At 34.3% G+C, this 14,065-nt stretch overlaps 4 protein-coding genes across 11 annotated transcripts in view; 2 read left to right on the top strand and 2 right to left on the bottom strand.

The window, feature by feature from the left end:
* Positions 1–317: 317 nt before the first annotated feature.
* Cct1 (chaperonin containing TCP1 subunit 1) lies at positions 318–3,460 on the top strand. The gene is made up of 10 exons (XM_076383314.1): positions 318–473; positions 991–1,076; positions 1,157–1,285; positions 1,369–1,466; positions 1,559–1,669; positions 1,754–2,159; positions 2,239–2,441; positions 2,517–2,709; positions 2,784–2,947; positions 3,032–3,460. Exons 1-10 carry the CDS (start codon positions 401–403, stop codon positions 3,240–3,242), a joined length of 1,674 nt encoding a protein of 557 aa, XP_076239429.1. The 5' UTR covers positions 318–400; the 3' UTR covers positions 3,243–3,460.
* Positions 1,542–10,017, bottom strand: Vtd (RAD21 cohesin complex component verthandi). 2 transcript variants are annotated; one of them, XR_013002427.1, is made up of 15 exons: positions 9,880–10,017; positions 9,579–9,746; positions 9,029–9,258; positions 8,734–8,917; positions 8,508–8,667; positions 8,223–8,415; positions 7,919–8,142; positions 7,602–7,822; positions 7,341–7,520; positions 6,911–7,267; positions 6,366–6,497; positions 6,130–6,285; positions 5,918–6,052; positions 1,912–2,034; positions 1,542–1,679 (listed from the first exon to the last, which is right to left on the bottom strand). XR_013002427.1 is itself a non-coding variant. In XM_076383313.1 (14 exons), the coding sequence occupies exons 2-13, from the start codon at positions 9,720–9,722 to the stop codon at positions 5,927–5,929; spliced, it is 2,307 nt and encodes a 768-aa protein (XP_076239428.1). In that variant the 5' UTR covers positions 9,723–9,746; positions 9,880–10,017; the 3' UTR covers positions 1,881–2,034; positions 5,918–5,926. The 2 variants fall into 2 exon arrangements, 1 of the variants encoding a protein (XP_076239428.1); XM_076383313.1 differs by lacking the exon at positions 1,542–1,679 and having other exon boundaries at positions 1,881–2,034.
* A 596-nt stretch (positions 10,018–10,613) lies between these two features.
* On the top strand, positions 10,614–11,977 carry LOC143182224 (NADH dehydrogenase [ubiquinone] 1 alpha subcomplex assembly factor 4). 4 transcript variants are annotated; one of them, XM_076383108.1, is made up of 5 exons: positions 10,614–10,714; positions 10,938–11,121; positions 11,201–11,292; positions 11,378–11,594; positions 11,710–11,977. In XM_076383108.1, the coding sequence occupies exons 2-5, from the start codon at positions 10,977–10,979 to the stop codon at positions 11,802–11,804; spliced, it is 549 nt and encodes a 182-aa protein (XP_076239223.1). In that variant the 5' UTR covers positions 10,614–10,714; positions 10,938–10,976; the 3' UTR covers positions 11,805–11,977. The 4 variants fall into 4 exon arrangements, with proteins under 4 accessions (XP_076239223.1, XP_076239222.1, XP_076239224.1 ...); XM_076383107.1 differs by having other exon boundaries at positions 10,668–10,793; XM_076383109.1 differs by having other exon boundaries at positions 10,697–10,787.
* A 121-nt stretch (positions 11,978–12,098) lies between these two features.
* Positions 12,099–14,065, bottom strand: part of LOC143182222 (xaa-Pro aminopeptidase 1) — a 39,180-nt gene continuing 37,213 nt past the window's right edge. Inside the window, exons 10-14 of one of the 4 annotated variants that reach the window (XM_076383101.1) lie at positions 13,614–13,847; positions 13,339–13,505; positions 12,789–12,881; positions 12,483–12,714; positions 12,099–12,408 (exon numbers count right to left, since the gene is read on the bottom strand). In XM_076383101.1, coding sequence (XP_076239216.1) covers positions 12,386–12,408; positions 12,483–12,714; positions 12,789–12,881; positions 13,339–13,505; positions 13,614–13,847 — 749 coding nt within the window. In that variant the 3' untranslated portion in view covers positions 12,099–12,385. Of the gene's footprint in view, positions 12,409–12,482; positions 12,715–12,788; positions 12,882–13,099; positions 13,255–13,338; positions 13,506–13,613; positions 13,848–14,065 lie in introns of those variants that run through there. The other 3 variants (XM_076383102.1, XR_013002407.1, XM_076383103.1) reach the window with 3 other exon arrangements.

Raw genomic sequence — 14,065 nt, 5'->3', positions numbered from 1 at the left:
ATACGTCGTTTCTACTAAAATATATGGTCTAATAAGCATACATACACACACATAAAGTAGTTGGTAAAATTGATCGTCCACTTAATGACGTTCCCCAGTTCCATTTATTTATACAAAATATCACAATTATACTGCAGCGATTTTTCTAGAAGCTAATCAGGACTTTCTTGCCTTCACGTTTGAGCCAATCGAAATAGAGATTACGATACGATGGACCAATAGAAAGCAGTATCGAACTTATCCCTAAAAGGAAATAAGAATAGGCGTCGTTGCTGTCGTCATTATTCTTATTACTAGTAGCACGCGGATCTTTTCGTAGATACAGCTTTGTCGGCAATTGAAAAGTTACGATTGTTGTTTAGCTGTAATATAACGTGAAAAAGGAGGAAAGTATTGCAAAATGTCAACGGTGGCGAGTCCTTTAGCTGTTGGAGGCACCCGACAATCTGGGGCTCCTGTACGAACACAAAATGGTACGTTAGGCTACCCTGCGAAGAGATTTGGTTATGATACACAGTCATTAGGCACAACGTTTGCTTGCGCCAAAATTCATCTAAAACACATACACTGAATTTTTGTCCTACTTCGCAAAATTTAGAATATATGTAAACATTGATAAATAATTTATAGCTTCATGAAGAAAATAACTTTTATCCTACTACAAGACATGTGATATTTCGTGTCACGGCCTATAGGCGAATGTGATTCACAAAATTTTAATTTAACATCCACAAAGTGAAGACTATAGATTTTCTGGAGTTCCTCTGCTATCTCGAATGAAGTTTAAATCTATTTTATACTTTGTTTGTTGTTACTTAACAATGGTAGCTACATTGATATAAATAAATGATATTAGACAAAGGAAATATTTTCTACCAAGGAATTTATAGCAATTGAAATAAATTTTTAAAGAAGAATTAACTCTAGAATAAAGTATTATAGAATTAGGAATGTAAATGTAATTTTATTTTAAACATACCTTTTTTGTAGTTATGGCTGCTTGTGCAATTGCCAACATAGTAAAGAGTTCTTTGGGCCCTGTTGGTTTGGATAAAATGCTTGTGGATGATATTGGAGTATGTATTTTTAGGGAAGAGTTTATTAATATATTATGTGTAATGAATATGGAATTCTTACATTTAAAACAACATTGTAGGATGTTACTGTAACTAATGATGGAGCTACTATCTTGCGTTTGCTTGAAGTTGAACATCCAGCTGCAAGGGTTTTAGTAGAATTAGCACAGTTGCAGGATGACGAAGTTGGGGATGGAACTACATCAGTTGTATGTTATCTTTAACACATTTGACATTAATTTTTACAAGATATATTTGGAATATTGAAAATAAACTCACTTTGTTAAAACAGGTGATAATTGCAGCAGAATTATTGAAAAATGCTGATGAACTTGTGAAGCAAAAAATTCATCCAACTTCTGTAATTAGTGGTTACAGACTAGCTTGCAAGTAAATATTATTAGAAATAATGTCAAATTTATCATATGAAGTATAAGAAATTGGGTAATTTTTTAAATACTTAATCCTTATCTAAATTTCAGAGAGGCCTGCAAATATATCCAAGAACACCTAACAGTTAGCGTTGATGAACTTGGACGGGACTGCTTGGTCAATGTAGCAAAAACTTCTATGTCCAGTAAAATCATTGGAGCGTATCCTTTTCTGCAAAAAATTATTATGTTATAAAATAATGAGTCTCCAACACTGTCACTATTGCTTCCTTAATTTATGATTAGTGATGCTGATTTCTTTGGAAACATGGTCGTTGATGCTGCTAACGCGATCAAAGTCAACGATGGTAAAGGCGGGTTCTTGTATCCTATTAAAGCAGTGAATGTGTTGAAAGCCCATGGCAAGAGCGTTCGAGAATCTGTAATAGTCCCAGGTTACGCACTGAATTGCATTGTAGCCTCTCAGGCGATGCCAAAAAGAGTGGCGAATGCGAAGATTGCGTGTCTGGACTTCTCCTTGCAGAAAACAAAAATGAAGTTAGGCGTCGAAGTACTGATCACAGATCCTGAAAAATTGGAAGCAGTACGTCAGCGAGAGGCAGACATTACAAAAGAGCGTATTCAAAAGATTCTCTTAGCAGGCGCTAACGTTATCCTTGTATCGGGCGGAATCGATGACCTTTGTTTGAAGGTATATTGCAGTTACAAAATTAAAATCACTTCGTTTTACAATAAACACGTCAAGTTTTGTGTAACATTTATATTTACAGTATTTCACAGAAGCTAAAGCAATGGCAGTCCGCAGATGCAAAAAGGCAGACTTGAAAAGAATTGCTAAAGCCACAGGTGCACAATTTCTAACCTCTCTGACCAATATGGAAGGAGAGGAAAGTTTTGATTCTAGTTTTCTTGGAGAGGCTGCTGAAGTAGTACAAGAAATGGTGTGCGACGATGAACTCATTCTTATTAAATCGTACGTGTTTGTTATCAATATCTTCTGATAAATAACGAATTGAAATAATTGAAAGAAAATTACTGTTTTGAACAGACCCAAAGCAAGGACAGCGAGTTCTCTTATTTTACGTGGTCCGAATGATTATTACTGCGATGAAATGGAACGATCCGTACATGATGCTTTGTGCGCTGTAAAACGAGTTTTAGAAAGCAAAAGTGTTGTTGCAGGTGGAGGCTGCGTTGAAGCAGCTCTTTCAATATACTTAGAAAACTTTGCCACATCATTGGTGAGTTAATTTTGTTATATCGATACGGATTATTAAAGTATGATATTGTATTAAAATATACTTGTACTTTTCAGAGTTCCCGAGAGCAACTAGCTATTGGTGAATTTGCGAAATCTCTATTAGTCATACCGAAAACATTGGCGGTAAATGCGGCGCAAGATGCTACTGATCTTGTGGCTAAACTGAGAGCTTACCATAATTCCAGTCAAACAAAAGCAGATCTTGCGGATCTGAAATGGTAATGTATTTATAAAGTGTATGAATACTACAAGCTTTTATATTTAAAAAGAAAGCATTGTTTATAAATAACATTATTTTATAGGGTTGGTCTAGATTTACTCGAGGGTACCATTAAAGATAACAAGAAAGCTGGTGTGTTAGAGCCAGCAATCTCAAAAATAAAATCTCTAAAATTCGCGACAGAAGCAGCGATAACTATCCTTAGAATCGATGATATGATCAAACTGGATCCAGATCGCTCGAAAGACAAATCGTACCGCAGTGCGATGGAGGATGGTGAACTCGAAGAATAACATTAAATCGCATGTTTCCATTTCGACTACATTTCACGATTGAATAAATTTTTAAATTATTCTTAACTATGAATAGCTCTTTCATAATTTAGCGATAAACGAAATGTTACGATTTAAGAAATTCACACATTAATGTTGGTACATTACGTTTGTATTACGGTTTATGCTTCTTAAAAATGAATTTTGCTGATAACAAATAGAATAAAGCTTTTACATACCAAAATAGTTGTCTACAGTTTTATGTCCCAAAACAATTCCTCCTAGGCGATGAACACTTATTAAGTTATATGGTAAATTGAATTTAACTCGCGCACTCTCACCAGGAAAATGTTAATAGCGTTCTGTTCGCCACCGACTGAAATACCTTTAGAGCAGCGATGCTCATATACTTCTGACGCGGGCGCGAGGGTTTTTAAGGCTGACTTCGTTAGCAGAGTGGGAGTCGTCGAAAGCACTCTAAACTCTAAGGCTGTTACTCGAGGAATGAGGAACAGTCGAAAGTCGAAACTACCCTAAACTTTAAAGCTGTTCCTCGAGGAGTGGGGAGCCGACACAGACGAGTCCTCTCGCGGGCGAATTTGGGCATTATGAAGCTCTCGGGCACTTTTTTTGATCATCGCTGCTTTAAGCTGGGTCTACACTACAGCAAAAGGTGTTAACCTATTAAGGGCCTAAAGTTGCGTAAAAGCAACATTATAGACGAATGTAAATGTATATGCCCTACATCATTCAATAAACCTTCTTTATTATATTGCTGAGATTGAATGAAAAAGATTCACAAAAAAGTCTCATAACAGCTACATAAAAATGGAATTCACTAACATACATTCACTATAAAAAATTGAGAATGAAATTATACGTTTATGCAACTGAGCCCTAATGGGTTAACTGAAATAAAGGCATGGTATTAATTTAATGGCATTCGTCACTGACATCGTATTTAATCTTATAACGTACATTATTAATTTCGTGAAAAATACGCCTAAATAGGAAGTAATCATAAATTAAATAATTATAATATGCGGTACTACAAAACATTAACACAATAAATCGTGTCTTGAAAAAGATAGCTAATATATTAAACATAATATCTTTAATACACGTATGTCATACACACCGTGCAGATAACTAAAAAAAATATATTTAAAACTAATTGTGATACTTTTTCTTTGTAATTAACGTCATAAATCTTGGTACATATAGCGTATGTAACAGTTTATTAATGGAAAATAATGGATTAACATTTTTAAGTATTATGTGATATGTACTTTAGGGTTTTCGAATTTTAAAATGAATATCTCAGGAATCTTTTTTTATTTTATAAACAGTATGTGTATTAATTAATGAATGATGAGACTATTTACAATCAGGCATTTAAAACATGTTATAGCAGTCGATTTCTGTGTGTTGCGCCTTTAAATAGGCATACGCGCGTAATGATAGCATATATGTTTACTGTGCATGTATATTTACAATGCAGTATGATTGCTTTTGAGAAATTTCTGACACGTCAGTTTGATAAAATATAGTATTTTTTATATTAAATACGATTTAACATCCTCGTATCCCATGAGACAGGCATACATATATAACAATAAATTATTGAACAGTTTTTATGGTCGGACTAATTAAAGTACTAACCATAACACTATTTTCTTTCAGAAAGTAGTTTTCGTTCAGAAAGAAAATAACACTATTTTCTTTCAGAAAGTAGTGTGTTCAAACAATTTTTTATTTTTTTTACATGATCCATAGATTTTTTAAAGGTATGATGAAAAAATTATAAGAGAAGAATTGAAACGTTAAGAACGGAAATGATACAGTCGAAACAATACTCTTTGGAATGTTACTCGCAATGTTACTTATTGCGATGGAATTTAAAATTCCAGCAGTTTGTGTAATCATATCAAGTGTTCACAAAAATTAAAACATTTGTAGTCCCAATATTCCTAAAGTAAAAGTTTAATACGTAAAAGCATAATCCATAAAATATTCTCTTAATTCTTCCATTAATAATTGTTTACAACAGCAATCAATGCGTAAGTACTCTAATAAGGAAATCAGTATATGTCCAATCTTTTTAAATTTAAAAATAGGTTTCAACCATATATAATATCTCACTTTATGAAATTTGTAACAGAATTTTTTTCTCACTAAATTTCATAAATTATTTTATAAGATTATTAATAATTTTGGACCATTCTGCAGCGCGGACTCAAAAAGTTATTTGTAAATAGTAAAATATAAAATATGGTTTTACTACATATTAATATATTATATACAAACCCTGTTAGTATTGATAATAAATTTAATGAAGTCAATTTATTCTTTCTTCGCGTTGAAGTGAAAAAATGTGTACTTTTTATAGCAAATTTTTAAATTTCAAATTTTTTTATATCGTTACGATGTGCATAAGGTCCAAAATAATCTTTCCTTGATTTTATACAAAACGTATACATTCCTGAAGTGGAAGTTTAAAACATGATTTACAAAAGCTTTCATATCTTAATAGATATCCAAAGTTTCTGACAGTAGTTTTACATATTATTTTACAACATCATCTATCAGAAGATATTAGATAAATACCTTTCTTTCTGTATAAATGAAAATAATCACAATCCTTCTCTTTCTTTGTTTTTGATCATTTTTAATAGTAAATATAAGGTAAGAATTACCTAATACTTTTATAATGCAGGATTCTCGAATTTTGGTCCTTTTTTTACTACAATCTCGGCATAGGGGTACTCTTGATGAAGTTCTAATACTTGAAATTTTTTAAGAACTAATAACGTATAGAATTTCTGTGCAACCTGAAAAAATAATTAATACAGATATATATACATATATTTACTTACACGTATGGCACATTGTATTTTATAATACAAACCTGTTTGCGATTATTTTTATATGCCATTTCCGCTAACGTCAACTTCTCTTTGGTATCCAGTTTGCTTTTGATAACATGGTACATGTGCGCTGCTCTCTTGTTAAGAACTCGTTCCTCGAACTGTTCGTAAGTTTCATCTACCTGTTGTTCCTCTTGCTGCATAAAAGAAAGAGAAAGTTGAAGATTTTCCTGCCTGAATCCATTAAACTTTCAAATAAAATATATGGTATACGAACAGGTCCAACAGATGGAGGGAATTCATAATCTTCGTGATTCCATGGGGTAGCTGGTCCTCTTTCGGACACAGCAGGTGTAACAGGTGGTGGAGGTTGTTCGTCATATCCCATGTATGGTACTGGAGCTTGTGCCTATGACGCGAAGGTTAATTATTTAAAAATTCGCGATCTATTTCCTATAAATGTCTCAGATTTTTAAAGCTTTATCAAAGTTAAATCGTAAGAGATATAACAAAATATATTAACACTTCTTCGCTCTATTTCTGCTTTTCAACGCATCTTTAGAATTACAGCGAAATCGGCAGGGAAAGTGACGATTACGAAAACAAGATTGCAGGTGAAGAGGTTAAGTATCAGTACGTTAACTTTATGAAATTATTATTATTAATCGAAGTCAGTAACCCTTTGCAAAACAAAGACACTATGTTATAGGACATTTTGTGTCCCAATTTGGATCTTGTATCACCCCTTCGAAATTTATCGAAACCTACATTTGTTACACCTTGTGTATTATATACGTTTAAAAACTGATATGGAAAACCAACCTGATCATAGCCCATATTTTCCATTTGTGGCATCTCAGCGGGTGGCGCTACACTGATTTCTGGTTCCACTGGGGCTGGTGGGGCAACTGGTTCTTCAGGTGCAACAAGGGTTTCGGTTGTAGGAATTTCGGGAATTTCAGGGGCAATTAAAGACGCTTCAGGAACTTGAGGAACCATTTCTGCTTCTTCAACGGGAGGTACTATTGCGCTGATTTCAGACACTGATGGTTCCGCTGGTAAGGATACTTCAGGAGGGATTGGCGATTCTGGAGCAGCAATAGGTGGTTGGGGAACTATACTTGGAACTTCGACAGCTTCGGAGGCGATTTCCATTGGTGTTGGAGGTGGTGGCCTTACCTGAAGACGCAAACATAGTACCTTAGAAATGAAATAAAAATTTGAGACTAATATTTATTAGCGTGTAACGCACTTCTTCTTCCAATGGTGCCTTTCGTTTTCTAGCCATACGTTTACTGAGTATGCTGGGTTCAAACGAATCTGGTTCCGCAGGTTCTCTCATTTGTTCCAAAGGCATACCTTCCTCTTCGCCCACTAAACGTCCAAAGTCTTCGTGATCGTAGGACTTGCTTGTCAGGTGTCGTTGATAATTCTATTTCATCAATATGTGGCATATTAGACATCGTGTAAATGTGATTGAGAGTATATACAATTATATTCATAAGAACACAACCTTGAACAACACGCGTGCTGGAATTGGCCTTCCTGGTAAAGCAAATAACTTCTCAACTCCACCAGTTTCTTTCCAGTGCATTAACCTCTTTGTAGGAGGTGCCAAATCTAACGTAGTTACGATATCACTAGTGTCTGACAATTGTGCTTTCATTTCTTCACCAGAAATATTTTTTACTTCGTCAACAATGAGCTTGCGTTTACGCTTTGCTTTTGTGAATCCTGAAATGTAATTATTAGTATTATTGTATTACTTCGTCCTGGTAAGTGGCAATATAATTTAAATACGATGGTATTATTTGATAAAACAATATGAACCTTTTAAAGCAGACGCATCAACCGGCGCGAGAGCGAAACTTTCCTCTTCATCGTGTAACAATGTGGTTTGATCTTGTAATGGTGGAGCTTCTTCTACAGCTTCCATGGGGCGTTCTTCGGGAATGGTCGGGGGTGCAGGGGTGAAACGACGACTCGCAACGCTTATTCTTCCTTCAATTTCTTCTCCAACTGCGGCGGGGGATACAGGTCTGGATTCATCAGAACTATATGGGAAATACATGTGTTTAGTAAAGATAACAATGATTACTCTTTCAATAGTATTTATCAAGTGAAATGACATTACCTAACTCCTCCCATGGGAGATGGAGGTCCACCGAAACGATCTCCCATTTCTTCTTCGGATTCATCGTGTACAGAAGGTGCAGCTCCTGGAACTGCACCTGGTTCCTGAGGCTCTGTTACTGCGCTAACTTCAGGTACAGGCACTTCACCCATTGGGGCTTCATCAAATAAACCACCCTCGAATAAACCGCCAGCTAGAGAACCGAAAAATGAATAACTTTATAACAGAATTTCTCTATAAAAATATATTTCAAATGACGAAATGAGGTAAATTCATATTTCTTACATATGATATCTTGACCGAGATGGCCACCAAAACCATCGTCCCTAATAGGCATATCTATGTCCATAGCTTGCGCTGTTACCGATGGTCCTGGAACTGGCTCTTTTTCTTTTTGCTCTAAAGCTGCTTCAATTCCTGGGCCATCCGTGAATAGCATATGTGTCTAAAAGTGAATGCACAATTAATTATTACTGCAATTGAAGCTAATTTACGAATAGCGAAAACATACTTGGTCTAATGATGGTTCAACAGCACCAGCGTGTCTTAATAATTCTGGTGGCTCTGCATCAAAACTCATGTCACCAAATCCTTGATCGTGAGTAACTAAAGCTAAACTACCATAATCTTCCCTCATGGTTATTTCTTCTGCTCTAGATTGATTTAAACTAAATTGTGCTTCGATATCAACATCTCTGCAACAGAAGATTTTTGTTAAATTATGTTACTTGTAACACAAAATATTTCTGTGTACATAAAACTATTGTGAGTATTACTTAGAACTAGTCTAATTGTAATATATTTACTTCAACTCAGGCATTGCTGTGTCGAAATCATGGAACACTTCTGGCAATGTTATAGCTGTAACAGCAGCTTCTCTGTGTTCCTCTGGCAGATCTACCATACCTGGCCTAAAGGCCATTTTTATTTTTACAAAGGCTTCATTACAGTCGGCTAACAGATATTTAGCCTTCCGAGAATATATACGTACAACACCCAGCAACAAGTGCCCAGATGTTCTTAAAGCCATTTTTACCTGTATTAACAAAATACAACAAAAAATGTAAAATCATATGATAGTTATATTTTTATGAATATTGTGATAGAATGTTTCTAACACAGTAGAACAAGTAATACATATATGAATGTTAAAATTTCAGACAGACTAATCGCGTTAGTTTGAAATGAAGAATAAGCAGAAACAATATTTTGAAATGTATCAAATTTCCTATGAACAATATGTTTTTAAAGATTGAAAAAAATCTCATGTGCACCAACCTAACATCACAAGGATACAAATATATTTGATACCAGAAAGAAATGTTAGAAAAGAAAACATATAGGAATGATAAATACCTTTGGTTGCAGTATACCATCTACCGATTTTTCAATATTCGTTTCGAATACATGGGCCTTTGTCAATTTCTTGTCCCAATGAGCGGCTAACCAAATCCGGGCCAGTGGCCCCTTTTTGGCCAACACGAAATGTGCATAAAACATCGTGAATCTCTGTTACGTACACCTCTGCAAAGAAAGAATATCGTCTCATTAAAATAAGTTAAACCCTGTGGTGTACTGTTTGTAAACACAAATCTAAACACAAGAGCGAACAGAACGGTTCGTTAACGCGGTTTCCCGTTAGCAACATGATCATCACCTTATAGCGAGAAAATTGGACGACGCGTCAGTAAATACATAAAGTTAGCATTTTTTTAGCATTCATAAATACACGGGTCGAGTCGAGGGACTCGAATAAATAACGATCATGTATTAATTCTTCCTCGATTTAGTAAAATGTCAACATCTCTGCACAAGATGGCGTTTCTGTCCGTAATTTTGGCGGTTACGCGTAGGCTGTTGAACACGTAGCACGTATTACTTCGTTCCGTATGAGAGACCCTCGCAATAGCGATCCCATTAATGACCTCTAGCTTTTCATTCACATATCCCATGAAAATAACCACGTTTTACTCTAATATTATTGAATCGTTTAACACGTACGCTGGCTGCCTTTTCACCGCGTCTTCGCAACCATCTGCAACTGGCTCACAGAACGTTCTGAAACTCCCTCCATCAACATTGGGCGGTTGCGTTCATAAACCCATAAAACTTTGCCTTTTAGGAACAGGTTCGAGGTTAAGTCTGGTTCAGATGTCGAAACTATGAAATTTAAAAGAAAACAAAATAGCGAGGAGTTTTCAGAACAAAGAATATACGAAAAGAATTTTTATTTTCACACATTTTTTAACCTGTTATTTTTAGAATATTACAGAAAATAGAAATTACGTAATCATGTTTCAAAGTTTTAGTAAGTTGTGGTCAGCTGTTAGAGGTTTAGTTTATGTATATATGTAGTTTTTTGTAATAAAATGAGACATGTAGTAGATAAACGAACTTAAAATTATAAATATTTCATGAACAATTTAGTGTAACAGATATTTGAATGTTTAATCAAATGATTTAATATTATTTATCTAGGAAAAGTATTTTAGGTTGGCATTACCGTATAGTTAAATTTAAAGCAGCATGAAATCCGGCATCTAACCGTAAAATTTTAACCTAAATGTAAACGTGATTGTCGGAACTTTATTCTTTAATAATTTAAATTTAAATATATGCCATGTTTATACAATGTTTGCAAGATTTAAATTGTATACAGAAGTTTAATTTCAGAAAATAAGAAATAGGGGAAATTTTAAGTTATGATTATTTCAGGCTCGCTACTGTTTCCTTGTACTAGAGAAGTTTTAAAAAATGGGAAAAGTATATTCTCGTATTTTACGACCAATTCGTTCGTTTAATATCGAGCATCGTACAGAACGAATTATTTCGAAGGAAAAACCAGCTCCTGCACCTCAGTACCCTTCAGCGAATAAGCAAAGAGAATTTGTAGATAAAAGTTTGTTTTTAGTTACTAAGTCTTTTTTGTTTCGCAGTAATAGTTGCTAACATTTATTCTTATTTGATTGTTATCTTAGTGTATCCTGATATTAAGGAAACCCTGTCTAAGAAAAATATAAAACTAGATAGTCATTTGAAAAATGTTTATGTGACATCTACTGATCCAAAGGTATACTTTACTCAAATTATAATTTTTGAAGATTATAACTTGCTAATGTGGAGAAAACAGGAAATAATGTTTTATGTGTTATTAGGGTAAACCAAAAGAAATATCTTCAACTAGGTCTTTGCCACAAAACAGAAGCCAGCCTTCTGCATACGAGTCAGACTTCTCTAATGGGGATGTAGTTACTCCTGGTAAATGCACGTTGAAAGAGGCTTTGGCTTTTATTATTCAGCATCGTGAAAATCCTACTGAGTATTCTGTAGAAAGGATAGCACATGACTATAAGTTAAATAAAGAAATAGTAGGTAAGTATACATCTTCAGAAATATTAATAATATTGTGATTAATTAATTCTTAATTATAATGGAACATAATTCAAACTAGCAGATTGTAATGAAATATATATTACTATTGTTTCAGCAAATATTATAGAATATTATAGAGTGCCTAAACTTTTGGAAGCCCCACAGCAAGAAACTACAGTCCAAAAGTCAACAAATGTAGAAGAAAATTAGTTTGTACATGTTGTATAGCACAATAATATAGGTATTTAAATAATAAGTGAATAATAATTAGTTAAAAATTGTACAAAATGTGTTTAATTTAATTCAATTTCCTTCAATATATATATGTATATGTTACTGATATATTTGATAAATAAAATATTTCATGTTTAACATACTTTTGTGTTTCTATAATTCTTTAGTAGAAGTATTGTATTTTAATTTTTAATTTTTTTTTAGGAATAGATGGGATTTCCTTTTTAAATAGTCAATTAGTTTGGTTTTGTTATTTGCTAATAAGTAAAATACAATATTTATATCTATACTTTTTTTATGTATTTACAAAAACGTAATCGTTTAAAACTTTTACAGTCATCTCAGATTTTTGTTAGACACAATTAGTTTCATTTATCTGCTAGTTTTATTTCTTTTATCACTTTATCACGGATAAAATTTTATTTTTAGTAATTCTATCACGGATAGGTATCCAATATAAACAGATTTACGAATTATAATTTACGAGATAAAATTGTTTTCTGTATAAATAACTTAACAATATCATAGGCTGCAGCTCGCTACAAGCTTCTTCTTAATTAACTCCATACATCTGAGAAATCTGAAATATAAAAATCCAGTAAGAATAGATCGAGTTTCTCATCGAAAATGTATCTTCCGGTTTGATAGACTTACTGGACAGGATGTGATAAATAAATATAACTGAGATTAATACGTGGATGTGTTTAAAAGCAGAACGTGATGAGTGAGATTGGTCGTAAAGCAACCCTTCATCGACCGGACTCAGCTCCGGAATGCTTGCAGTTTTCTTCAACATCCAATCAAAAGCATTCATCCTGAGCCTCCTTTTTAATTCTGGGCCAACCTCGTTCCTAATTCGTCGATTGTAATTATTCAACCATCGTATCTATAAGCATATTAAACTATATATTTTATGTAAAACATTTGACAAAAATAAATTTCGAGACGCTAGAGACTCACGTGAGATGGGTTCAACATGCTAATGTCTATCAACTTTGGCTCGTAGGGAACTAGCGTGACGTCTCTAAATTTCAGATACGTTTCTGCGCCTGTCTAAGAAAACACAAACCCTTATTAAAAACTACCGAAGCTAAACAGAGTGCTTTAAAAATAGGTGGCCTTCTTTGGTATCATATTCTACTCTTCCTAAGGATGACAAAAGGTCATGTGAACATTGGTCCAGAAACTTTTCCTTTTCGAAATATAAGCACTTTTTGTTTGTGAGAGAATATCTTAAAAATACCTGTGTCTTGCAACTTACCTGAAGAAATGACTGAAAATGATTTCTTCTGCAATACACGCTTGGCATCGACGTTTCAAAGACTGTCGAAGATGTTCAAAAGGCTTTGATGTATTTCGAATTCCGTCACATGCAGCATCTCGAAAAGGAGTTTCCAGATTTATTTTTATACGACTTTTTCTCATCCTTAAGGAGAGTAGAATATGATACCAAAGTTTAGCCATCTATTTCTGAAGCACCCTGTAGAATCATTTGAATCGCACTATATACCGATTTCTCTGCCTCCACGATTTCGAGGATGTTCTCTAAGCGCACACCAAAGTCGCCTTCCTTGTAATATCCAGGTTCGTTGGACATGAAGAACCCTGGCTTCAGCTCGACTGGGCCGCACTCTTTGTCTGCTGTTTCTTCTTGCACATATGAGACACTAATCGGCGCTGGAGATACGCACAGTAGAGTTAACATTAATTTTTAACGATTCAACTATTATATTAAAAACGTCAAAATTACGCGACGACGTAAAAGTGGTAACGAATGATACGAACATTCATGGACAGACAGGAAGTGCCCGATCCCGTGTCCAGTTCCGTGCAAATAATCGTAACCGATGTTCCACAATGGTGCTCGTGCAACGACGTCCAATTGACTGGCTTTCAGACCACTTGGAAAAACTAGGGAGGACAATTGTATGGCCCCTATCAATACCCTCGTGTACGCCTTCTTGTGCTCTTTTGTCGGTGTACCGAAATGCAGAGTTCTTGTTACATCGGTTGTTCCATCTATCAGGGTATCATATGCGCACCACTTACAGTAAGAACAAATATAGGCAAATTCGATGCAATTTTAAGAAATCTATGACCCACGTGTGGATCACGAGACACTGAAGTACATTTTAAGAGGAGGAATTGGAAATGGCACAATTTTTTGCAACAAAAAAATAAAATGTATCAATTTTTTCCTTCGTCAAATGATAGAGGAATATTTTCTTAATATACAG

This window comes from Calliopsis andreniformis, chromosome 8, assembly GCF_051401765.1.
Source record: "Calliopsis andreniformis isolate RMS-2024a chromosome 8, iyCalAndr_principal, whole genome shotgun sequence".
Classification (NCBI taxonomy): domain Eukaryota; kingdom Metazoa; phylum Arthropoda; class Insecta; order Hymenoptera; family Andrenidae; genus Calliopsis; species Calliopsis andreniformis.
This window is presented reverse-complemented; position numbering and strand designations above follow the sequence as displayed.

Coding starts and splice junctions, on each gene's coding strand:
- Cct1 (XM_076383314.1), top strand. CDS start 401: ATGTCAACGGTGGCGAGTCCTTTAGCTGTTGGAGGCACCCGACAATCT. Junction 1,467..1,558: donor GGTTACAGACTAGCTTGCAA/GTAAATATTATT, acceptor TCTAAATTTCAG/AGAGGCCTGCAAATATATCC. Junction 2,710..2,783: donor AAAACTTTGCCACATCATTG/GTGAGTTAATTT, acceptor TGTACTTTTCAG/AGTTCCCGAGAGCAACTAGC.
- Vtd (XM_076383313.1), bottom strand. CDS start 9,722: ATGTTTTATGCACATTTCGTGTTGGCCAAAAAGGGGCCACTGGCCCGG. Junction 7,268..7,340: donor AGGCACCATTGGAAGAAGAA/GTGCGTTACACG, acceptor TTGCGTCTTCAG/GTAAGGCCACCACCTCCAAC. Junction 6,286..6,365: donor TCCCTCCATCTGTTGGACCT/GTTCGTATACCA, acceptor TCTTTTATGCAG/CAAGAGGAACAACAGGTAGA.
- LOC143182224 (XM_076383108.1), top strand. CDS start 10,977: ATGGGAAAAGTATATTCTCGTATTTTACGACCAATTCGTTCGTTTAAT. Junction 11,122..11,200: donor AAGAGAATTTGTAGATAAAA/GTTTGTTTTTAG, acceptor TTGTTATCTTAG/TGTATCCTGATATTAAGGAA. Junction 11,595..11,709: donor GTTAAATAAAGAAATAGTAG/GTAAGTATACAT, acceptor CTATTGTTTCAG/CAAATATTATAGAATATTAT.